The 26,227-nt window shown below is 51.4% G+C and overlaps 1 protein-coding gene across 1 annotated transcript in view; it reads right to left on the bottom strand.

Moving 5' to 3' along the window:
• LOC135892880 (deleted in malignant brain tumors 1 protein-like) overlaps nt 1-23,660 on the bottom strand; it is a 145,579-nt gene extending 121,919 nt beyond the window's left edge. Inside the window, 7 exon segments of the mRNA XM_065420649.1 lie at nt 2,666-2,682; nt 5,412-5,420; nt 8,038-8,367; nt 11,942-12,090; nt 13,811-14,141; nt 15,068-15,170; nt 23,538-23,660. Of these exon segments, the coding sequence (XP_065276721.1) occupies nt 2,666-2,682; nt 5,412-5,420; nt 8,038-8,367; nt 11,942-12,090; nt 13,811-14,141; nt 15,068-15,170; nt 23,538-23,660 (1,062 nt within the window).
• Between the last annotated feature and the right edge of the window lie 2,567 nt (nt 23,661-26,227).

Raw genomic sequence — 26,227 nt, 5'->3', positions numbered from 1 at the left:
CGACCGCCACACACTTTGTGAATACCCGGGGGCCGCCAAGAGCCCAAACGGGAGCACCCTGAACTTGTAGTGCTGGCCGCTGACCACAAAATGAAGAAAACGTCTGTGGGCCGGATAATGGAGATATGGAAGTACTCATCTTTCAAGTCTAGGGTGGCATACTAGTTCCCTGGATCCAGGGAAGGAATGATGGAGACCAGAGAGACCATGTGAAACTTCACTTTCCTCATGAATGTGTTGACGTCTCGCAGATCCAGGATAGGCCAGAGCCCACCCTTGGCCTTGGGGATGAGGAAATAGCGGGAGTAGAACCCCTTGCCCCTGAACTCCTGAGGAACCTCCTCCATTGCCCATAGAGCGAGAAGCGATTGCACCTCCTGCAAGCGGAGTTGTTTGTGAGAAGGGTCCCTGAAGAGGAACTGGGAAAGGGGGTGGGAGGGCAGGAGGGAACAGAATTGCATAGAATATCCCATCCATACCATTCTCAGGACCCAGTGATCTGACGTGATCTTGGACCAAGCACGGAAGAAGCGGGAGAATGGATTCACAAAGGGAGGGTAAGGATCCAAGTTTGATACTGATGCTCCATCCTCGGGCACATCTTCAAAAGTTTGGCTTTGGGCCTAGGGGCTGTTTGGCCGAACCCCGGCCTTGGCCTGAGGAGGACTGTGGCGGGTGCCTCCTGTTATTCCTGCCCCGTCTCCTGGACGAGTCTTGCCTCGGAGGCCCATAATATAAATGAGATGGGGACTGAGGCTTAAATGGCTTTCCTTGGGGTGCAGGGTGTGGATCCCCAAAGGCTTTAAAGTCACCTTTGAGTCTTTAAGGTTGTGCAGGCGAGAATCCGTATTTTGTGCAAACAGGCCTGCACGGTCAAAGAGGAGGTCCTGGATCGTGTTCCGGACTTCAGTTGGTATCCCCGACACCTGCAGTCACGTTCTGCGCCTCATTGTAATGGCGGTGGCCATCGTCCAAGCTGCCGAGTCTGCCGCTTCGAACACAGCCTGGAGGGAGGTTCTCAAGACTACTTTGCCCTCCTCGAGGAGGGCGCTAAACTCCTTGCACGAGTCTGCCAGGAGCAACTTCTGGAATTTTGCTAACGAGCTCCAGGAATTGAAAGCGGCTGAGTACCGCTTGCTGGCTGGCCACTTGAAGCTGGAGGCCCCCTGTCGAGTAGACCTTTCGGCCAAAAAATCCAGCTTCTTAGTGTTCCGTGACTTTGGGGTGGGACCTGGCTGCACCTGTCACTCCTTATGATTTGCCACATCGACCACCAGAGTCCCTGGTTGGAAGTGGGTGAAAAGGTGTTCATACCCTTTCTGTGGCAAAAAATAGCTTCTATCCACCCCTATAGTGGTGGGTGGTATTGAGGCTGGAGTCTGCCACAGCACCCTAGGAGGATGTCCACCTTCGGGTCCAACTCCTCCGTGACCTCCTCTGCCTGGAGATTCAGGTTTAGGGACACCCTTCTAACAATGTCCTGGTGTCCCCTGGTGTCCATCGCCAAAGGGTGATGGTGGTGCCCGCCACTGCCGCGTCCAGTGAGGAGGCCCGTGGGACTGGGTCTTCTTGCCCTACTGGTTCTCTGGAGGCTGGGTCGGGTGCCTCTGTCCACGCCTCCCCTGTGACTGGACGTGGCTGCAGTACAACTAGTGGCACTGGTTCGGGCGCTGTGCCTGAGCATGATGGCCCAGAGTCCCTGTCTCATGCGGGGTCCTCAGGAGACCTGGGGGTGTGGCGAGCCACTGATGTTTCTCGGGGGGGTGTAGGGAGGTGGGCACCCCACTCCTGCCTGAAGGGGATAAAGCAGCCCTGGAGAGGGCAGCATCGCAGAAAGCTGGGCTGATTGGGAAAGCAGCCACAGCTGTGGTCAGCTTAATCAGGGACCAGCTGGCCCTTATAAGAGGGCTGGGGCCAGAAGCAGAAGAGAGACACACTCTATCTAGGGTGAAGCAGCACTGGGGAAGGGCAGAGGGAGCTGGGGAGCTCCATCCTAGCAAAGTCCCAAGCTGCAGGCCAAGCTAAGGGCCCACAAAAAGGTACTGGGGCTGCAGGGGGCAGCCCAGATAAAGGCAGAGGCAGCAGGTCTAACCCCCTTGCCAATGATGACTGGTTTACAGACTGCAGTCTGCCCCAGAGAGCAGGGGCTAGATGATGTCTGGCAGTAGCCACTGAGTCAAGGTGGGGATAGGGGTTTGGGGGTTCCCCTGGAAGGGGAGACCCAGAGTGAGGGGGCACTGCGGTGGGCAGAACCCCTGGGCAAAGGGCACCGGGATCGGGAGGCCAGCGGCAGGCGACACCTCAGTCAGCAGAGGGCGCTCCGGAGCTGGAAAAGAGCTAATTCCCTGGACAACCAGCAGGAGACGCCGCACCGGTGAGACGTCACCCCGCCACAGGGAGGGAATGGGGTGCAGACGGCACCAATGCGGCTCTGGAGCCCTGACCCTGAGTCCTATGATAGGTCAAATGAGTGCAAAAGGGTCATTGTACTGGGCCCTGCCATTGGAGGGGCCAGGAGACCGCCAGTGCCGATGAGTCCACAGCTCTGCGGTACCGGGACCGGTGCCGGGAGCAGGAGCAGTACTGGCTGCTTCGAGAGACAGAAGACTCAGCGTCTGACTCAGACGAGTACTCTGTGCCTGACCACAGGAGGGCGGCGCCCGACAGTGCCGGGGAGTGGTACTGGGGTGATGGTGAGCGGTGCGGTAACGTCATGGGCTTGCCGTAATGGTGAACTGGGGCGGAGCCACCACCAGTGCCACAAAGTGTGCCGGACCCATATGCAGTGCTGACGTAGATGCTGCAGCCGGTGCTGTCGTCGGTGCCACTTACGGTGCCTGAGCTTGCTGTGCCAGAGCTCATACCTGCGAGGCCGGGGACTACGCATTCATGGCAGTAAGGTCCCGCGTTGCCTCATAGGTGTCCGGCGTTGAGGGGAGGTTGACCTCTTCCTCCAAATCCTCCCGAGTTGGGGAGTCCACCAGCACCGGATTCGATGGGCTTCCAGTTGGGACCAGAGTCAACAGTGCCGGGAATTGATGTCCAGACCATGGGTGTCCTCCTGCATGACGCACCCCACTGGAATCCTCTTGCGGCTTCTTGATGGGGGAACGACCCCTGTCCGCCTTCTCTTTCTTATGCAGTGCCGGGGACTGTGAGCGGTGCCGCCTGGTAGCACTGGCCTTAGAAACAGGTGCTGGTGCTCCTTGGAGGAGTCCTTTCCTGGTGCCGGGATATCCCGCACCGAGGCGGGGTCACTACGCACCAATGATGCCGGTGCCATTTCCGGTGCCAGCTGGGGGCGGAGGCTCGACTCCATCAGGAGGAGCTTTCAATGATAGTCCCGCTCTCTCTTAATCCTGGGTCTGAAGCTCCTGCAAATTGGGCCCTTGTCTATCTGATACTGTCTCTCAGGCACTTGAGACAAGAAGCGTGTGAATCGCCTGTGGGCGTAGGTTTTCGCACACTTCTCGTACGCCTTAAACTCCTGTGACCGAGGCATGCCCAGGTGCCTGGGGAAACTGGGGTGGGGAGAAAGCCCCCCAACCTACTAGAAACTACTATATAACAAACTATTAGCTATCTACAACTAAGAAAAGGAAACCACTATGAAGGCACTTGAGAGTGCAAGAGATTGAGCTGCTCCAACGACCATCACTGGCATTAAGAAGGAACTGAGCAGGCAGCGGGTCATCAGGGACCTATATACACCTCCATGAAGGCGCCACTCCACAGCCGACCCCACAGGTACCGCTAGGGAAAAACCTTCCGACGATCATGCACGCGGCGTGCACACACCTATTGAAATGCACATTAGCAATCATTCAAAGAAGGACATAGTGCCTCCCACTGACATGTCTGAATAGTCTCTGCAACAGCCTGTTAGGGGTTCACTCCCTGTCAATTAAGCACAGTTAACTCAAAAAAATAATAATGAATAAAAAAATTAATCACGATTAATCGCAGTTTTAATCGCACTGTTAAACAATAGAATATCAATTGAAATTTATTAAATATTTTGGATGTTTTTCTATATTTTCAAATATATTGATTTTAGTTATGACACAGAATACAATGTGTACAGTTCTCACTTTATATTATTACAATTAAAGTTGTTTTATCCGGCATGATGAGGGAATGGAGGGTGCTGGTAAATGAAAAATGCTGGTAAACGAAGAGGGAGGGGGGTTGTGTGTGGGAGGGAGTACGGGGCTGGGGATTGGGGCAGGGCTGGGGCATGGGCTCTGGGAGGGAGTTTGGGTGCAGGAGGGGGCCCAGGGCAGGCAGTTGGGGCGCAGTATCGGGTGCAGGGTGCCGGATCCAGGGCCACATCAGGCAACTCCCTGGAAGCAGCAAGTCATCCCGGCTGATCCTAGGTGGAGGCATGGCAGGCGCGTTGGTGCACTCCCTCCGCACGCAGCTCCCAGTGGCCGTGGTTCCCAGCCAATGGGAGCTGTGCAGCTGGCATGGGGGGCGGGCAGAATACAGAGCCACCTGACGCGTCTCCGCTTAGGAGTAGCCAGAACCCGGGACAGGTTGCTGCTTACGGTGAACCATCCAAGGTGAGAGGCCCATGAATCTTACAACCCGCACCCGCTCCCACCTACCAAGACCCCTCCCACACCCAAAGTCCCTCCCAGAGCCCACGCTACAAACCCCCTTCTGTGCCCCAGCACCCTGCCAGCCTCGCACCAACCGGAGTATAAACCGGAATTTCAATGAAGATCCGAAATGCCGATTTATAGAGCTTTCCTGTTGGCAAAGTGTTGGAAAAAACAGTTTTTACTATATTTTGGATTACAAATATTTGCACTGTAAAAATGGTAAAAGAAATAGTATTTTGCAATTCATCTCATACAAGTACTGTAGTGCAATCTCTTTATTGTGAAAGTGCAACTTACAAATGTTGATTTTTTTTGTTACATAACTGCACTCAAAAAAACCAACAATGGAAAACTTAGAGCCTACACATCCTCTCAGTCTTACTTCTCATTTAGCCAATCGCTCAGACAAACAAGTTTGTTTACATTTACGGAAGATAATGCTGCCTGCTTCTTATTTGCAATGTCACCCAAAAGTGAGAAGAGGCATTCCATGGCATTTTTGAAGGTGGCACTGCAAGGTATTTACGTGCCTGATATGCTAAACATTCACATGCCCCTACATGCTTCGGCCACCATTCCAGATGACATGCTACCATGCTGATGATGCTCGCTAAAAAAGCAAACTGTTAATTTAATTTGTGACTGAAATCCTTGGGAGAGAAATCTGTATCTCCTGCTATGTATTTTATATGCATTTTGCATATCTTTCATATTACAGTGGTCTCGGTTGATGACTCAGCACATGTTGTTCATTTTAAGAATAATTTCACTGCAAATTTCACAAAACGCAAACAAGGTACTTGTGACTCTCTGTACCTCGGGGAATCACCCAGCACCCCCATGTTCATCCTTATAAAATGATTGTGTAGTATCCAATACAAAGTTTGTCATGTCGGCTGTCTTCGGAAGGCTCATAATACACTGAGCTTTGTTGTTATAGTGATGTTATAGTAATTGTTGTTGCAGTAATGTTACAGGTTATAATTTCACATATATAGTTATGAGGTTGAAAATGTATCCAAATGGTTTAAAATAAGCCCAGGCAAAAACTCTCTAAGAGCAGAAGGGCAGTTCACACCTCATCAAGGCATGTATGGGACAAACCCAGCCCAGCCTCACAGGAACAAAGAACGCTGGCCTCGGCAGCAACAATAGGATCTGTTGGACTCTCGAGTGAGTTACCCCCCTTCCGCTGGTCAGTTTGGGACTGCAGTGAGGTAATGCTCACCTGACCCTGAAGAGGGTGGGGCAAAGCCAAGAGGGAAGAAAGAACATGATAAAAGGGAGTAATGTTTGCCATGCTCTTCCTCTCTTTTCCACCTACATCTACAGACACCACATCAAGCGACTGAAGCGCTGATTAAAGGGGAGAGCCTGGCTGAAGAGCAACCAGCTAGCTGGTGGTAAGAAGCATCTCAGTTTCAAAGGGCATTCAAAGTGTTAAGATCAGCTTAGAATGTGTTTTGCTTTTATTTCATTTGACAAAATCCGACTTGCTATGCTTTGACTTATAACCACTTAAAATCTATCTTCATAGTTAATAACTCAGTTTGTTTGTTCTACCTGAAGCAGTGTGTTTGGTTTGAAGCATGTCAGATACTCCCCTTGGGATAACTAGCCTTGGGGATATACATTTCTTTGTTAAATTGACAAATTTAGATAATCTTGCAGCATCCAGCGGGGATTACTAGGGTTTCTAGGTTTCTGTCTGGGACCGGCGATATTGGCCGGTTGCATGATCCAAGGAGCAGCTTACATGTCAGAGGCTGTGTGTGAACAGCCCAGGAGTGGGGGTTCTCACAGCAGAGCAGGGTAAGGCTGGCTCCCAGAGTCAGGGATTGGAGTGACTTAGCAGATCAGCAGTCCAGATAACACCAGAGGGGAACATTACAGTACCAATATGAGATTTCTAAAGCTAGCTACAGCACTCGACCCAAGGTTTAAGAATCTGAAGTTCCTTCCAAGATCTGAGAGGGATGAGGTGTGGAGCATACTTTCAGAAGTCTTAAAAGAGCAACACTCCAATGCGGAAACTACAGAACCTGAACCACCAAATAAGAAAATCAACCTTCTGCTGGTGGCATCTGACTCAGACGATGAAAATGAACATTTGTCGGTCTTCACTGCTTTGGATCGTTATTGGGCAGAACCCATCATCAGCATGGACGCATGTTCTCTGGAATGATAGTCAAAGCATGAAGGGACATATGCATTTTTATCACATCTGGCACATAAATACTTTGCTACACCAGCTAAAACAGTGCCATGTGAATGCCTGTTCTCACTTTCAGGTAACATTGTTTACCTTTGCAGGGGATAATGCTGCTTGCATGTTGTTTACAAACTTGTCTGTCTGAGCAACTGGATGAACAAGCTGTAGTACTGAGTGGATTTGTAGGATCTAAAATTTTACATTGTTTTATCTTTGATTGCAGTTATTATTTGTAAATCATTCAACATTTCTAAGTTTAACTTTCCTGATAAAGAGATTGCACTACAGTACTTGTAGCAGGTGAACTGAAAATACTATTTCTTTTGTTTCTTTTTTACAGTGCAAATATTTCTACTGTACAGTTGGAATTCTGTGTTGTAATTGAAATAAATATATTTGAAAATGTATAAAACATCCCAAAAAATGAAATAAATGGTATTCTATTATTGTGTAAAGGCACAATAAATTATGCGATTAATCGTGATTAATTTTTTATCTCACAATTAATCTCGATTAACATTTTAATAACCTCATAGCCCTCCTCCTCACAACTACTATGCAGCCACCTCTAGCATGGAACAGGGTAGATGAGAGACAGGGCACAGAAACTCATAAGCTGTGTAGGAGAGGAAGTGAGGAAGAACCCTGCCTCCAGTCACAACAGTGGGGCATAATACAAGTTTATGGGTAATTAGCTGAGATGTAAATCACCCGGAGTGACATAGATAGGAACCCCACACTTCATAAAGGGATCCCTGAGTGGCTGCAGGATCCATTCAACCCCAAATCCCAGAAATGGGATGTATGGTTACCGCCACCCGATTGTGCTGTAGTGGGGTAGGGCGATCATAGCGAACACCGACGGGGAGGGTCTCTCACAGAGGAACATGTACTGCTCCCTGCAGCACAGGCCCGAAGTGGTGTCCTGGGGCACAGGGGCCAGCACTGACTTTGAGGGGAGATTGCCCCCTGCTAAACCCCCATCCCACTCCCTGCAGCATAGGCACACAGAACTGTGCAGGGAAAATGGGGTCAGCACTGACACCATGGGAAGAGCGACACTTAGTGTGACCCTGAAACAGCTCCCTACAGTACAGGCCCTTAGCATCATGTTGGGGCACTGGGGTCAGCGCTGACTCAGACAGGAGAGCTGGGTCTATGCTGAAAGTTTCCTAGCCCGATCCCCACACTACTCACAGTGACATGATGGATGCAAGTTACCTGAGCACACAACACCGGCATCTTCTCCGTGGGTACAGTTATTGTGTCCCCAAGGCCGAGCCCTGCAATCAGAGAGGGCAACTTCTGTCCCTGTGCAGTTGACGTCATCCAGCAATATACGGTCAGATCCTGGCCCAAATCTTGCTCCTCGTGGGGCTGATAAAGCCGTCCCACAGCCCAGCTGCCTGCATACAACTCCAGCATCCTGTAAGTCCCAGCTGTCATCACATACGGTTCCCCACTTCTGGTTGTAAAGCACCTCAACCCTCCCAGCGCAGCGACTTGGGCCATTCACCAGTTGGATCTGAGCCACTTCTGAGATGCCAGCATCTGCAAACACCCAAGGAAAGAAACACTGAGGGAGGTTCCTGTGCAACTAATCTCTCGTGTCGCTGGGGAACGTAGCGCCTGTGTCCAGTCTCTGCACAGAGCAACTGCCTGTCAGTGTCTCCCCACCACTGACCAGGCTAATCACTTGGGCAATGTTGAAGTTTGTCCACTGCCGCCCCACCCCCCGGCCAGCTGTAACCTAGCTAGTCTGTCACCTAATTAGGCAGACTGGACGGCAGGCTGCCCCACTGCTCCGACTAGAGCATTTAAAAAGATCACCCCCTGCACTGCTGGCAGGAACCTCGTGGGGAGGAGATTTACACCCTCAATCCTGGCACTGGTATTTGCTCCAGAGCGATACTGTGCAGTGCTGTTGGGCAGACGCTGGCAGAAGCATCTTGGTGATTGGGAGTTGAACATAATCACCCATGTCATTAGTGATTGCCTGAGCCTGACATCAGCATCGAATTCCATAGCTCCCTGAAAACGTCACCCAGAGTCCATACCCCCTAGAACTGCCTGTGCAGAGGCAATGCACACTTCCTGCAAGCAGATCGGCCCCCTCCTGAAGCAAACACCTGTCCCTGTGGGTCTTCCTGACTTGCCATGACTGACTTGGCAACATCGTTTTGTGGCAGTCATTGCTGCACTCTTCTCTAGTGCTGCCAGCCCAGTACCAGTCTCAGATGAATGATGGCAGAGCTGGGCTGACAGCTGTGTCCTCACACAGGGGCAGCAACTCTGGGATAGAGAGACTGGCGTGCTGATGCATTTTCAGAAGCCCTAACTTGTATCTGCCCATTTACAACCTGGGACGCAGATCTTGGACTAGGGTTAATGGGCCCTTGACTGGACTGGCCAGAGGAATTGCTGCAATGGAGAAATTTGGCTTAGCCTGATCTTTTCAGTGTACCTGTGGGGCAGCAATACAGACAGTCCCACGTGGTGGAGGAGAGCCCCGTTAGAAGACTAGATCTTGAGGATGCACAGTCAGATGGCTGAACAAGCTAGAGCAAGGGTGGGAAAATTACGGCCCGCGGGCTGGATCTGGCTTGTCAGGGCTTTGGATCTGGCCCATGGGATTGCCACCCCTGTGGCGCCACTGGCCCTGCACCACTCTCAGAAGCGCCCGGCACCACGTTCCTGCGGCCCCTGGGGGTGGGGTGAGGGACAGATGGCTCAGCGCACTGCCCTCGCCTGTAGGCACCGGCTCCCACAGCTCCCATTGACCAGAAACGGGGAATCGCAGCCAATGGGAACATCAGAGGAGGTACACAAAGCCGAGGGCAGTGCACGGAGCCCTCTGCCCTCCCCCAAGGGCTGCAGGGATGTGGTGCCGTCTACTTCTGGAAGCAGTGCGACGCGGCGCAGAGCCAGGGCAAGCAGGGAGCCTGCCCTGGCCCTGGTGCATACCGCTGATGCCCCGGAGCCACTCCAGGTAAGCAGCCCCCAGCCCGCACCCTGAACCCCTATCTCACCTTGCCTGCACCCCAACCCCTTGCCGCACCTCGCGCGCCTCCTGCACACCAACCTCCTGCCCTAAACCACCTGCCGCATCCCACACCCCTCCTGCACTGTGATCCCCTGCCCTAAGCCCTGTCGCACCCCGCACCCTTCCTGCACCCCAACCCTCTGCTCTAAGCCCCCTCCCGCACTTTACACCCCCTCCTATACCCCAACCCCCTTCCCTGAGCCACCAAGATGTGGCCCTCGGCCAAAAAGTTTGCCCACACCTGAGGTAGAGGTAAGCAAGTTTGGAATGAGTTCTCCCCTGACAGCTAGTGATGAGCTGGGGAGGGGAAAAGGCTTCAGGACCAGACTGTATTTACATGAACACACTCACTCTGCCTAGGTATCCAGCAAACAGCTGTGTTGGCTGATGCAGGGTTAGAAATCAATCGAGCTCATCACCGGTCACCAACAGTACCAGGAGGCGTGAGCTGGAGCAACATCATGCATCGACTATGAGAAAGAGACTGAGAGACTTTTTCCATTGGACCATATGAACTGGAACCATAAACTCACTGAACATTAAATCTCACCAAATGAGGGTAAATCCATCCTCATCGTCGTATCCGCTCATTAAACTCCACACCTGAACATAGCCATTATATGAACAACATACCCTCATATCTCGATGTCTGTACTTTGACCCGTTAACCTTTTACCCCCAATTGGGGATATTGCAGATTATGTATTCTTTACGCCACCTGATCCTAAACTGAATTTCGCACCCCTTGATAATCTGTATGTTATTCCTTGATAACCAGAAACTTCTACGCTTAAACTTAAACCTGTGTTGTTTGATGCTGGGTTACAAATTACTGTAGTACTTGAATGCAGGGGCAGAGAAACTTAATAATAGTGGGGTATTTCAATTATCCCCATATTGACTGGGAACATTTCACTTCAGGACGAAATGCAGAGATAAAATTTCTCGATACTTTAAAGGACTGCTTCATGGAGCAGCTGGTACGGGAACCCACAAGGGGAGAGGCAACTCTAGATTTAGTCCTGAGTGGAGCGCAGGAGCTGGTCCAAGAGGTAACTAGAACAGGACCGCTTGGAAATAGTGACCATAATACAATAGCATTCAACATCCCTGTGGGGGGAAGAACATCTCAACAGCCCAACACTGTGGCATTTAATTTCAAAAGGGGGAACTATGCAAAAATGAGGGGGTTAGTTAAACAGAAGTTAAAAGGTACAGTGACTAAAGTGAAATCCCTGCAAGCTGCATGGGCGCTTTTTAAAGACACCATAATAGAGGCCCAACTTAAATGTATACCCCAAAATAAGAAACACAGTAAAAGAACTAAAAAAGAGCCACCTTGGCTTAACAACCATGTAAAAGAAGCAGTGAGAGATAAAAAGACTTCCTTTAAAAAGTGAGGCAAATAGAAAGGAGCATAAACACTGCCAAATTAAGTGCAAGAATGTAATGAGAAAAGCCAAAGAGGAGTTTGAAGAGCGGCTAGCCAAAAACTCCAAAGATAATAACAAAATGTTTTTAAAGTACATCAGAATCAGGAAGCCTGCTAAACAACCAATGGGGCCCCTTGATGATCGAGATACAAAAGGAGCGCTTAAAGACAAAAAAGTCATTGCGGAGAAACTAAATGGATTCTTTGCTTCAGTCTTCACGGCTGAGGATGTTGGGGAGATTCCCAAACCTGAGCTGGCTTTTGTAGGTGACAAATCTGAGGAACTGTCCATTCCAAATCCCACCTGCCTCCCCTCTGTCGGAGTATTCCGGCAAGAAGGAACTGAGCAGGTGGCAGGTCGGAAGTGACCGATATACACTGTCATGAAGGCACCATTCCAGGGGTCTCCACAGCCAACACGACAGGTACCTCTGGGGAAAAAAACTTCCAACGATCGTGCACACAGCATGGGCACACCTATTGGAATGGACATGAGCAACACATCTAGAAGAACAACAGTTACGAGAGGTAGGTAACCGTTTTTCTTCTTCGAGTGATTGCTGATGTGCATTCCAATAGGTGACTCTCAAGCACTTTCCCTGGGGGAGGGGTCAGAGGTCACCTGGTTGAGGAATGCAGGACTGTCCTGCCAAAGGCTGCATCGTCCCTTGCCTGTTGGGTAATGGCGTAGTGTGATGTGAAGGTGCGAACAGAGGACCACGTAGCTGCCTTGCATAATTCCTTGATAGGACCTGTGCCAGGAATGCTGCGGACGATGTCTGCGCTCTCATAGAGTGCACTGTAAGCGAATGGGTTGGAATTTTAGCCAGGTCATAGCAAGACCTGATACAGGACATGATCCATGATGAAATGCGCTGGGACGAGATCGGAAGCCCCTTCATCCTTTCTGCGATTGCAATAAAGAGCTCTGGTGACTTACAAAATGGCTTTGTGCGCTCAGTATAGAATGCCAGGGCACACCTGATGTCCAGAGAACGGAACATGGGCTCTCTGTTACTGAGATGTGGCTTAGGAAAGAACACAGGTAAAAATATGTCCTCGTTCACATGAAACTGGGAGACTACCTTTGGCAGAAACGCGGGGTGAGGTCGTAGCTGCACCTTGTCTTTATAAAAGACCGTATTATAGTGGGGCTCGGAAGTCAGTGCTCTGAGCTTGGCTACCCTTCTGGCCAACATTATGGCCACCAGAAAGGCCATCTTCCAGGAAAAGTAGGACAGAGAGCAGGTTGCCATGGGCTCGAAAGGGAGCCCCATGAGCGTGGACAGGACCAGGTTGAGGTCCCACTGGGGAATGGGCCATTGTACCTGGGGATAAACTCTGTTCAAGGCCTTGAGAAACCAGCCCACCATGGGATTACTGAAGACTGACCTACCCGCTGCCCCCGGTTTGAAGGCCAAATGGCAGCCAGGTGTACCCTGAGAGATGATATTGCGAACCCCTGCTGCTTGAGGTATAACAGGTAGTCCAAAACAAGGGGAATTGGCGCTAGCTGTGGTTCAGTGCCCCTCTCCAGAGACCAGTTGGAAAAGCACTTCCACTTTGCCAGGTATGTGGCGCGAGTAGAGAGTTTCCCACTTCCCAGCAGGACCTCACTCACTGGTTCCAAACACTGAAGCTCAAGAGGTTTCAGCCATGGAATTTCCGCGCCATGAGGTGGAGGAACTCCAGGTTGGGGAGTTGTAGGTGGCTGTGGTCCTCTGTGATGAGGCTCAGGCACACAGGAAGGGCTACTGGTCTGTCCACTGAGAGGTTCATCATTATGGTGAACCAGTGCTGGTGGGGCCACGCTGGTGCTATGAGGATAATTGAAGCTCTGTCCCAGCAAGTCTTAAGGAGGACTCTGTGTACAGCAGGTGACTTGTCCATGAAAGGTGAAAGGCGTCGGCGATGCAGCCTGGGCTGTGGTTCAGGAAAGAGCAGAATTGCTGGCACTTCCTGTTGCTCTGCATCATGTAGAGGTCTATGAAAAATTGAGTGTGCGATGTCTGCCCAGAGGTGACTGTGAAACGAGCGGCTGAGGTGATCGGCTAGCTCGTTTTGTGCTCCCAGAAGATGCGATGTGTATCGAGTGGGCTATGCAAAAGTCCCACAGCTCAAGGGCTTCCTAGCTCAGGGGAGAGGAACAAGCACTACCCTGTTTGTTTATATAGAACATCACTGCACCACCGACACACATGCGCCCTGAAGGTGAGCCTGGAACGCTTGGCATGCCAGACGAACCGCCCTCAGCTCCCTTACATTGATATGCAGTGATATTCTGCGTGGGACCATAGGCCTTGGGTTCTGATATTGTCCAGGTGCGCTCCCCAACCGAGCGCTGAGGAGTCTGTGACTAGCGACAGCGTAGGTTGAGGTTTGGCAAAGGGTACTCCTGCTGCAGCCACCAGTGGAGAGACTCGAGAATGCAAGTGGGGAGGGTAACTATCCGGTCCAGTGGGTCCCTGCCTAGCCTCTGTACTCGCACCAACCACACCTGGAGGGAGCGAAGGCGTAACCTGGTGTTCTTGATAACGTATTTGCAGGCCGCCATATGCCCCAACAGTTTCATGCAATTTCTGGCCGTGGTTGTGGGGAATCGGCGAAGGTTTTTGATAATGTCCATGAATGCTTGGAAGCGCAGCTCTGTCAGGAAAGCCCTGGCCTGTGTGGAGCCCAAGAGAGCTCCTATGAATTCTGTTCTCTGCATCGGGGCTAGTGTGGATTTGGGCACATTCAATATGAGGCCCAGCCTGTGGAAGGTGGCCTGAGCCAGAGACACATTCTCTGCAGCCTGTGCTTGCGACTCGGCCTTGATGAATACTTGCACCTGACATCTGCGGAGGAAGGCTGCAACGACCAACACACACTCTTTGTGAATACCCGGGGGGCTGCCAACAGCCCAAATGGGACCAACCTGAACTGGTAGTGCTGGCCGCTGACCACAAAACAAAGAAAACATCTGTGGGCCGGAATAATGGCGATATGAAAGTATGCATCTTTCACGTCTTGGGTGGCATACCAGTTCCCTGTATCCAGCGAAGGAATGATGGCAGCCAGAGAGATCATGTGAAACTTCACTTTCCTCATGAATGTGTTGAGGTCTCACAGATCCAGGATAGGCCGGAGCCCACCCTTGGCCTTGGGGATGAGAAAATAGCAGGAGTAGAACCACTTGCCCCTGAACTTCTGAGGAACCTCCTCTATTGCCACTAGAGCGAGGAGTGATTACACCTCCTGCAAGAGGAGTTGTTCGTGAAAAGGATCCCTGAAGAGAAACGGGGAAAGGGGCTGGGAGGGCGAGAGGGAACAGAATTGGATAGAATATCCCATCCGTACCGTGCTCAGGACCCAGCCATCTGAAGTGATCTGGGACCATGCATGGTAGAAGCGGGAGAATCGATTCACGAAGGGAGGGTAAGGATCCAAATTCAATACTGATGCTCCGTTCTCGGGCGCATCTTCAAAAGTTTGGCTTCGGGCCTAGGGGCTGTTTGGCCAAACCCTGGCATTGGCTGAGGAGGACTGTGGCGGGCGCCTCCTGCCCCGTCTCCTGGATGAGTCTTGCCTCAGAGGCCCAGGGTAGAAGTGAGATGGGGCTGAGGCTTAAATGGCTTTCTTTGAGGTGCAGGGGTGTGGATCCCCAAAGACTTTAAAGTCTCCTGCGAGTCCTGAAGGCTGTGCAGGCAAGAGTCTGTATTTTGGGCAAACAGGCCTGCACGGTCAAAGGGGAGGTCCTGGATGGTGTTCTGGACCTCAGGTGGTATCCCCGACACCTGCAGCCACACGCTGCTCCTCCTTGTAATGGTGGTGGCCATAGTCAAAGCCGCTGAGTCTGCCATGTCTAACGTGGCCTGGAGGGATGTTCTCGAGACCACTCTGCCACCAGAGGGGGAACGTCACAGAACCAATGTGAGATTTCTAAAGCTAGTTACAGCACTCGACCCAAGGTTTAAGAATCTGAAGTGCCTTTCAAAATCTGAGAGGGACAAGGTGTGGAGCATGCTTTCAGAAGTCTTAAGAGAGCAACACTCCAATGTGGAAACTACAGAACCTGAACCACCCAAAAAGAAAATCAACCTTCCGCTGGTGGCATCTGACTCATATGATGAAAAAGAACATTTGTTGGTCTGCACTGCTTTGGATCGTTAATGAGCAGAGGCCATCATCAGCATGGACGCATGTTCTCTGGAATGGTGGTCGAAGCATGAAGGGACATATGAATTTTTATCACATCTGGCACATAAATATTTTGCTACACCAGCTACAACAGTGCTATGTGAATGCCTGTTCTCACTTTCAGGTAACATTGTAAACAAGAAGCAAGCAGCATTATCTCCTGCAAAGGTAAACAAATTTCTCTGTCTGAGCGATTGACTGAATGAGATGTAGGACTGAGTGGACTTGTAGGATCTAAAATTTTACATTGTTTTATTTTTGATTACGGTTATTATTTGTAAATGATTCTAAATTTTTAAGTTCAACTTTCCTGATAAAGAGATTGCACTACAGTACTTGTATGAGGTGAACTGAAAATAATATTTGTTTTGTTTCTTTTTTACAGCGCAAATATGCATAATCAAATATAAATATAAAGTGAGCACTGTACAATTTGTATTCTTTGTTGTAATTGAAATCAATATATTTGAAAATGTAGAAAACATCTCAAAAAATTGAAATAAATAGTATTATATTATTCTGTAAAGGTGCAATTAATTGCATAATTAATCATGATAAATCACAATTATCTTTTTAATAACTTGACAGCCCTACTCCCCACCACTACCATGCAGCCACCCTGTGGGGTGGAACAGAGTAGATGAGAGACAGGGCACAGAAACTCATGGGCTGTGTAGGAGAGGAAGTGAGGAAGAACCCTGTCTCCACCCACACTGTGGGAGATGTTACAAGTTTGTGGGTAATTAGCTGAGATGTAAATCACCCAGAGTGACATAGATAGGAACCCCACACTTCATGAAGGGATCCTTGAGTGGCTGCAGGATCCATTCAACCCCAAATCACACAAATGGGATCTACGGTTACCCAGCGCCCCATTGTGCTGTAGCCGGGAGGGTTTCTTACAGAGGCACACGTACTGCTCCCTGCAGCACAGACCCTAAGTGGTGTGCTGGGGCACTGGCCCAGCACTGACTTACAGGGGACAGCACCCCTTACTGATCCCCCATCCCACTCCCTGGAGCACAGGCATGTAGAACTGTGTGGGGCAATGGGGTCAGCACTGATTCCATGGGAAGAGAGACAATTACTGTGAACCCCAAATGGCTGCTTACAGTACAGGCCCTTAGCACCATGCTGGGGCACTGGGGTCAGCACAGACTCAGACAGGAGAGCTGGGTCTGTGCTTAAAGCTTTCCGGCCCGATCAATGCACCACACAAAGTGACGTGATGGATGCAAGTTACCTGAGCACACAACACCGGCATCTTCTCCGTGGGTACAGTTATTCTCTCCCCAAGCCTCAACCCTGCAATCGGAGAGGGCAACTTCTTTCCCTGTGCAGTTGACGTCATCTAGCCAGATACCGTCTGACCCTCGCCCAAATCGAGCCCCTCCTGGAGCTGACAACGCCGTCCCACAGCCCAGCTGCCTGCATACGACTCCGGCATCCTGTAAGTCCCAGTTGTCATCGCACACGGTTCCCCATTGATGGTTGTGAAGCACCTCGACCCTCCCAGCGCAGTGACTCGGGCTGTTCACCAGTTGGAGCGGAGCCACTTCTGAAATGCCAGCGTCTGCAAACACCCAAGAGAATAAACACTCAGGGAGTTTCCGGTGCAACTGATCTCTCTTGTGGCTGGGGAATGTAGCGCCTCCTGCCGACGGATCTGACCGGTCCCTGCACACAGCCACTGCCTGTCAAAGGCTTCGCGCCACTGACCAGGCTAATCAGGTGGCCAATGTTGAAGTTTGTCCACTCCCCTCCCAGCCAGCTCTCTCCTAGTTAGGCTGTCACCTAATTAGGCAGGCTCGACTGCAGTCTGACTTACTGCTCCCACTAGAGCACTTAAAAAGATCACTCCCCGCACTGCTGGCAGGAACCTCCTTGGGAACAGATTTACAGCCTCACTCCTGGCACTGATATTCGCTCCAGTGCAACAGTGTGCAGTGCTGCAGGGCAAACGCTGTCATTAGCATCTTGGTGATTGGGAGCTGAACACAGTCACCCGTGTCATTAGTGGTTGCCTTAGCCTGACATCAGCATTAAATTTACCTGTGTTGGCTCCATCGCTCCCTGAAAACGTCACCCAGAGTCCATCCCCCTTAGAACAGCCTGGAGCGCAGGGACGCCTGGCAGGAACCTGCTGCGCACCAGGCTGACAATGGTTCCGACCAGGGCAGAGGCAATGCACACTCCCTACAAGCAGATTGGCCCCCTCCTGAAGCAAACACCTGCCCCTGCGGTTCCTGCTGACTTGCCATGACTGACTTGGCAACATCGTTTTGAGGCAGCTATTATTGCACTCCTCTCTAGTGCTGCCAGTGCAGTACCAGTCTCAGATGAATGATGACATAGCTGGGCTGACAGCTGGGTCCTCACAGAGGGGCAGCAACTCTGCGATACAGAGACTGGTGTGCTGATGGATATTTAGAAGCCCTAACTTGTATCTGCCCATTTACTACCTGGGACACAGATCCTGGATTAAGCTTAATGGACCCCTGACTGGACTGGCCAGAGGGACTGCTGCAATGCAGTAACGTGACTTAGGCTGATCTTCTCAGTGTGCCTGTGGGGCAGCAATAGAGACAGTCACAAGTGGTGAAGAAGAGCCCTGCTAGAAGACTGGACCCTGAGGATGCACAGTCAGATGGCTGAACAAGCTAGAGGTGAGCAAGGTGGGAATGATCTCTCCCATGACAGCTAGTGACGAGCTGGAGAGGGGGAAAGGCTTCAGGACCAGAGGGTATTTTCAAGAACACACCCACTCTGACTAGGTGTCCAGCAGAAAGAGCTATGTTGGCTGGTTCTGGGTTACAATTCACTGTAGTACTTGAATGCAGGGGTTCTGAAATGTTGTTGCCCTGATTGTCTGAGTAAAGGGCAGCAGAACTGTACTTAGCCTGCCCGGACTGAGGGGGTCACCCACAACTGAACTGAACTCACTAACCAGGCGGCTCAGACACCAGACACCTATCAACAGTGAGAGGGGGTGGAGATGGGTGTTCCTTCTGAGGGGTGTGGGCTCTGTGTAAGAGGTCTAGGCATGGTTTAATCTGCCCCTCACCACTCTTCAAAGATCGAGTTAATGAATGCTCCATTGGCAGTCTTTTTGGTTTAAGTCAGTGGTCCACAACCTTTCAGTGTGGCGGGCAGCAGACGACTAGCCGCCTAAATTCCGCCGAGGAGTGCGGGCACCAGATAAGCAGCTGCAGAAATGCCGCTGAGAAGCGGCAATGACAAGGAGGGTTGTCGCCGAAATGCCGCCAAGAAGCAGAGGCATTTTGGTGGCGATGCTTCTTGACATTGCTGCTTCTCGGCGGCATTTCAGTGGCTGCTTCTCGAGCGGCCACGCTCCTCGGCGGCGGGGCGCTCCCTTGTCAGTAGGCGGGCACACATTGATGCCCCAGCATGAGCCTTGGCAGCCGCAGGCACCGCATTGGGGACCACTGGTTTAAGTGATCACTAGAGCTGAAATCACCTGCTGTGAGACAGTGTTTCTGCCCAGCCTGCTTCAGCACTGAGGTTTCCCCACTAAGAGCTGACAGTCACTGAGAGCTGGGTGGAGCTTCAAGAGAGCGACCTGCAGAGGTCACAGCGGAGAGGCCGGGGGAGCAGAAGGTGAGGGTGAGCAGAGTGGTGAGTAGCTTGCAGGGCAGCTGCCACCAGAGCCAGCACCCAAACAGCAGAGCGAACCAGGCGCTCTCCTCCCTGCCCCCATGGTGGGAGCTGAACTCACACAGGTGCACCTTTGAACTCCGGGTCTTCACTAACCAAAGGCAACCACTGTGAGTGGGATGCAGTGGAGGGAGCAGGGAGGGGCACCATACACAATCTTCTAATTGCTGGACTCAAGAACCTGAGGAAAAGACATTAACCAACATACTCTGGGGTAGGTGTTTTGCTCATGGTTTCATGTTTACAAAATCCTGTTTGTGGGGTTTTCCCAAGTTAATGTCAGGGGCTTCCCTCCTTTCATTAAACATTTCAGAGTGGGAGCCGTGTTAGTCTGTATCAGCAAAAACTATGAGGAGTCCTTGTGGCATCTTAGAGAGTAACAAATTTATTTGAGCATAAGCTTTCGTGGGCTAAAACCCACTTTATCAGATGCATGGAGTGAAAAATACATTAGGCAGTATATATATTACAGCACATGAAAAGATGGGAGTTGCCTGACCAAGTGGGGGGTCAGTGCTAACGAGGCCAATTCAATCGAGGTGGGAGTGGCCAATTCCCAACAGTTGAGAAGAAGGTGTGAGTATCAACAGAGAGAAATTTACTTTTTGTAGTGACCCAGCCACTCCCAGTTTTTATTTAGGCCTAATTTGTTGGTGTCCAGTTTGAAAATTAATTCCAGTTCTGCAGTTTCTCGTTGAAGTGTTTTTGAAGTTTTTTGTTGAAGAATGGCCACTTTTAAGTCTGTTATTGAGTGTCCAGGGAGATTGAAGTGCTCTCCTACTGGTCTTTGAATGTTATAATTCTTGATGTATGATTTGTGTCCATTTATTCTTTTGCGTAGAGACTGTAGAGTTTGGATAATGTACATGCCAGAGGGGCATTGCTGGGAATGGGCGACGTCCACCCTGATTGAATTGGTCTCGTTAGCACTACATAAAGTAATTTTCCCTCTGTTGATATTCACCACTTCTTGTCAACTGTTGGTAACTGGCCACTTCCACCTGGATTGAATTGGCCTCGTTACCACTACGCGCCAATTTGGTAAGGCGACTCCCAGCTTTTCATGTGCTGTAATATATATACTGCCTACTGTATTTTTCACTCCATGCATCTGATGAACTGGGTTTTAGCCCATGAAAGCTTATGCCCAAATAAATTTCTTAGTCTCTAAGGTGCCACAAGGACTCCTCGTTGTTTTTCTGTTTATTAAAAAGTTTCTTTTCTGCACTGAGACTCTGTGCTTGCAAGAGGGGAAGTTTTGCCTTGTAGCAGCAAGCAGGGGACAGTGTGTAATTGTCCGTGGTAACTGGGTGGGTGCTCAAGCTAGATCTGTGTTATATTGCTGGAAAGAAACCCCTAGATATTGAATCTGGCCCTGCTCGCTTCTGACACAACTGGCAGAAGGGTTACATAGATATTGACTTGTGACGTACACAAAAGAAGAAGACTCCCCCCACTGACATGGAGCCACTCTGTGGTAGGACACGGCAGCTGAGAAACAGGACAGTGAAATATCTAGGCTGTGTAGAACAGGAAGTGAGGAAGAATTGGACCTCCTGTGTCCAGCTCTTGGGAAAGTAACAAGTTGAGGACTAATTCCGTGAAATGCAAATTCGCCAGAACACAGTCAAAAGGAACTGGATTCTTGAGAGATAGGCCCTAGATTTTTAGGTTGAGTGAGCAGCTGCAGGCTCCGTTGACACCAAATCCAACCAGTGGAACCTGCAGTTACCCGGGTCCCCATTGTGCCGCAGAGTAGTCTGGCCCAGAGATAAATAGACACCAACTGGCAAAGGGCACAGGGATTCCTAGACTTATACGGGGATACCCTGGATGAGATATATGCACAATAGCTCACCAAAGGTGGTATGTGAGTTCTCTCACAAGAGCCAGCAGCCTGCTGGTCAACCTAAAGAGAGCAAAATATTTGTATGGGATATAGCTGAAGAGAGATATAAAATTTAGAATATGATGCTCCAGAAGTGTTGAAGTGAAGCTTGTCACCTGCGCCAGGGCAATCCTTCGGCTGAGCCAATCAGCACATAGAACAATGCACAGCTGTGGAGACAGGCTATATTCACTGTCTGGGCCCAGTGGGGGCCTGAGAATTTACAAAGACAAAGGTCCCTGAGCACAAGTCTCCAAAGAGAGACCACTTCTGGGAAGAGACAATGGTCTGTACATACAAAGAAAGAGGAGAGGGGACAAGAGCCCCCTTTCACCCAGTAGGCGACTGACAGCGTTTGTCTCAGGAACAAGAGACACAGCCAAGCCTGGAGTAAGACCCTGGAAGGACTGTGGCGTGAGCGTTGCTCTACCAAACAGAAAAGTATCTCGTTCAATGAGTCTAGACTCTAATCAGCGTGATATGATTTTATTGGCCATGGAACCATTTCTTTCCAACCCTTCTCCTTGCTACCCCTCAAATCTCTACACTCTGTGAAATCACTTGTTGTTGGTGTGACTATGAAGGGATCTAGAGCTGTGTGCTGATTGGGGCAGAGATGGGAGGTGGAGCTGGTCACCTTGGGACCCTGTTCCTTTGGGAGCAGCATATTTGTGACTTCTGTGAATGCCCAGTGAGACAGGGACTGGGTGGTAAAGGAAGATGCTCAAAGGGCTGAAGGGTGAAGTGTGCCTATTGCCAACCTGGTCACCCCCTCTCCAAGGCCTAGAAGGCACGGCTTGTGTGGCCTCTGGCCGAGGGAGTCAGGGAGCTGCCCCCCAGCGGGCACAGACAACGCTTCCACATGCTAGGGGCCCAGGGCACTGCACTGGGGCATTAGGGCCAGCAAAACTACAAACAGAGAGCACCCCCTACTGACACCTCTCTACTGCAGCACAGGCCCATAGAACTGCACAGGGGAATTAGGGTCCGCACAGACTGAGAGGAGAGCGCTCCCTACTGGAACCATCATATTGCTCCCTGAAGCACAGACTCCAAGCACCATGCTGGAGTCAGCACTGGCTGTGAGGGGAGAAGGCCCGCTAATGAGTTTCCCACCCTCCTCCCTACAACAGGCAGGGTGGTAGATGAAGGTTACCTGAGCACACAACACCGGCATCTTCTCCGTGGGTACAGTTATTCTCTCCCCAAGGCCAAGCCCTGCAATCGGAGAGGGCAGCTTCTGTCCCTCTGCAGTTGACGTCAGCCAGCCAGATACGGTCAGATCCTTGCCCAAATCGAGCCCCTCCTGGGGCTGATAACGCCGTCCCACAGCCCAGCTGTCTGCATGCAACTCTGGCATCCTGTAAGTCCCAGCTGTCATCACACACAGTTCCCCAGAGCTGGTTGTGAAGCACCTCGACCCTCCCAGCGCAGTGACTCGGGCCGTTCACCAGTCGGAGCTGAGCCACTTCTGAGATGCCAGCGTCTGCAAACACCCAAGGGAATAAACATTCAGGGAGGTTCCTGTGCGTTCGATCACTAGTGATGCTGTGGAAAAAACGGTTACCTACCTCTCGTAACTTTTCTTCTTTGAGATGTGTTGCTCATGTCCTTTCCAATAGGTGTGAACACACTGCGTACATGGTCATTGGAAGTTTTTTTCCCCTAGCGGTACCTGTTGGGTAGGCCGTGGAGACCCCTGGAGTGGGGCCTTCATGACAGTGTATATCGGTCACTGCCGACCCGCCACCTGCTCAGTTACTTCTTGCCGGAATATTCTGACAGAGGGGAGGCAGGTGGGATTTGGAAAGGACATGAGCAACACATCTCATAGAACAATAGTTACGAGTGGTAGATAACCGTTTTTCTTCTTCGAGTGATTGCTCATGTGCATTCCAATAGGTGACTCCCAAGTAGTTTGCCTGGGGGAGGGGTCAGAGTTCACCTGGTTGTGGAAAGCAGGACTGCCCTGCCCACGGCTGCATCGTCCCTTGCCTATTGGCTAATGGCGTAGCGTGACATGAAGGTGTGGATAGAGGACCATGTTACTGCCTTGCATATTTCCTGAATAGGGACCTGCACCAGGAATGCTGCGGACAACGCCTGCGCTCTTGTGGAGTCCACCATAAGCGAAGGGGCTGGAATTTTAGCCAGGTCGTAGCAAGTCTTGATACAGGACGTGATCCATGATGAAATGAGCTGGGACGAGATCGGAAGCCCCTTCATCCTTTCTGCAATTGCAATAAACAGCTGTGGTGACTTAAGAAATGGCTTTGTATGCTCCATGTAGAATGCTAGGGCACGCCTGACGTCCAAGGAACGTAACATGTGCTCTCTGTTACTGGCATGTGGCTTAGGGAAGAACACAGGTAAAATATGTCATGGTTCATATGAAACTGGGAGACTACCTTTGGCAGAAACGCAGGGTGAGGGAGTAGCTGCACCTTCTATTAATTTAAGTCCGTATAGGAGGGATCGGAAGTCAGCGCTCTGAACTGGGATACCCTACTGGCCGAGGTTTTGGCCACCAGAAAGGCCACCTTCCAGGAAAGGCAGGACAGAGGGCAGGTCGCCATGGGCTCGAAAGGGGGCCCCATGAGCGTGGACAGGACCAGGTTGAGGTCCATGTGGGGAAAGCCTCCGCCTCTGGAAAATCGAGTGTGTGATGTCTGGCCTGAAGGACCATTCCTAACTGTGAAACGAGCAGCTGAGGTGATCAGCTAGCTCTTTTTGTGCTCCCGGAAGGTGCGATGCCTCTAGGTGTATCGAGTGAGCCATGCAAAAGTCCCACAGCTCAAGGGCTTCCTAGCTTAGGGGAGAGGAACAAGCACTACCCTGTTTGTTTATATAGAACATCGCGGCACCACCGACACACATGCGCCCTGAAGGTGAGCCTGGAATGCTTGGCATGCCAGACGAACCGCCCTCAGATCCCTTACATTGATGTGCAGCGATAGTTCTGCGTGGGACCATAGGCCTTGGGTTCTAATATTGCCCAGGTGCGCTCCCCAACAGAGCGCTGAGCGGTCCGTGAGTAGCGATAGCGTAGGATGGGGTTGGGCAAAGGGTACTCCTGCTGCAACCACCAGTGGAGAGACTCGAGAATGCCAGTGGGGAGGGTAACTATCCGGTCCAGTGGGTCCCTGCCAAGCCTGTGTACCCTCGCCAAACATGCCTGGAGGGGGCGAAGGCGTAACCTGGTGTGCTGGACCACGTTTGTGCAGGCCGCCATATGCCCCAACTGTTTCATGCAATTTCTGGCCGTGGTTGTGGGGAATCAGCGAAGGTTTTTGATAATGTCCGTGAGGTGCTTGGAAGCGCAGCTCGGGCAGGAACGTCCTGGCCTGTGTGGAGTCCATGAGAGCTCCAATGAATTCTATTCTCTGCGTCGGGGCTAGGGTGGATTTGGGAAGGTGGCCCAAGCCAGTGACAAATGCTCTGCAGCCTGTGTTTGCGACACGGCCTTGATGAGCCAGTTGTCCAGGAACGGAAATACTTGCACCTGATGTTTGCGGAGGAAGGCTGCAACGACCGCCACACACTTTGTGAATACCCGGGGGCCGCCAAGAGCCCAAACGGGAGCACCCTGACCTGGTAGTGCTGGCCGCTGACCACAAAATGAAGAAAACGTCTGTGGGCCGGATAATGGAGATACGAAAGTACTCATCTTTCAAGTCTAGGGTGGCATACTAGTCCCCTGGATCCAGGGAAGGAATGATGGAGACCAGAGAGACCATGTGAAACTTCACTTTCCTCATGAATGTGTTGACGTCTCGCAGATCCAGGATAGGCCAGAGCCCACCCTTGGCCTTGGGGATGAGGAAATAGCGGGAGTAGAACCCCTTGCCCCTCCATTGCCCATAGAGCGAGAAGCGATTGCACCTCCTGCAAGCGGTTGTTTGTGAGAAGGGTCCCTGAAGAGGAACTGGGAAAGGGGGTGGGAGGGCAGGAGGGAACAGAATTGCATAGAATATCCCATCCATACCCTTCTCAGGACCCAGTGATCTGACGTGATCTTGGACCAAGCACGGAAGAAGCGGGAGAATGGATTCACAAAGGGAGGGTAAGGATCCAAGTTTGATACTGATGCTCTGTCCTCGGGCACATCTTCAAAAGTTTGGCTTTGGGCCTGGGGGCTGTTTGGCCGAACCCCGGCCTTGGCCTGAGGAGGACTGTGGCGGGCGCCTCCTGTTATTCCTGCCCCGTCTCCTGGACGAGTCTTGCCTCGGAGGCCCAGAATAGAAATGAGATGGGGACTGAGGCTTAAATGGCTTTCCTTGGGGTGCAGGGTGTGGATCCCCAAAGGCTTTAAAGTCACCATTGAGTCCTTAAGGTTGTGCAGGCGAGAATCCGTATTTTGTGCAAACAGGCCTGCACGGTCAAAGAGGAGGTCCTGGATCGTGTTCCGGACTGCAGTTGGTATCCCCGACACCTGCAGTCAAGTTCTGCGCCTCATTGTAATGGCGGTGGCCATCGTCCAAGCTGCCGAGTCTGCCGCTTCGAACACAGCCTGGAGGGAGGTTCTCAAGACTACTTTGCCCTCCTCGAGGAGCGCGCTAAACTCCTTGCACGAGTCTGCCAGGAGCATCTCCTGGAATTTTGCTAACGAGCTCCAGGAATTGAAAGCGGCTGAGTACCGCTTGCTGGCTGGCCACTCGAAGCTGGAGGCCCCCTGTCGAGTAGACCTTTCGGCCAAAAAATCCAGCTTCTTAGTGTTCCGTGACTTTGGGGTGGGACCTGGCTGCACCTGTCACTCCTTATGATTTGCCACATCGACCACCAGAGTCCCTGGTTGGAAGTGGGTGAAAAGGTGTTCATATCCTTTCTGTGGCAAAAAATAGCTTCTATCCACCCCTATAGTGGTGGGTGGTATTGAGGCTGGAGTCTGCCACAGCACCCTAGGAGGATGTCCACCTTCGGGTCCAACTCCTCCGTGACCTCCTCTGCCTGGAGATTCAGGTTTAGGGACACCCTTCTAACAATGTCCTGGTGTCCCCTGGTGTCCATCGCCAAAGGGTGATGGTGGTGCCCGCCACTGCCTCGTCCAGTGAGGAGGAGGCCCGTGGGACTGGGTCTTCTTGCCCTACTGGTTCTCTGGAGGCTGGGTCGGGTGCCTCTGTCCACGCCTCCCCTGTGACTGGACGTGGCTGCAGTACAACTAGTGGCACTGGTTCGGGCGCTGTGCCTGAGCATG

Source organism: Emys orbicularis, chromosome 21 (assembly GCF_028017835.1).
Source record: "Emys orbicularis isolate rEmyOrb1 chromosome 21, rEmyOrb1.hap1, whole genome shotgun sequence".
In the NCBI taxonomy this organism is placed as follows: Eukaryota; Metazoa; Chordata; order Testudines; family Emydidae; genus Emys; species Emys orbicularis.
Note: the sequence above shows the minus strand (reverse complement) of the source record. Positions and strands in the feature narration are given on the sequence as shown.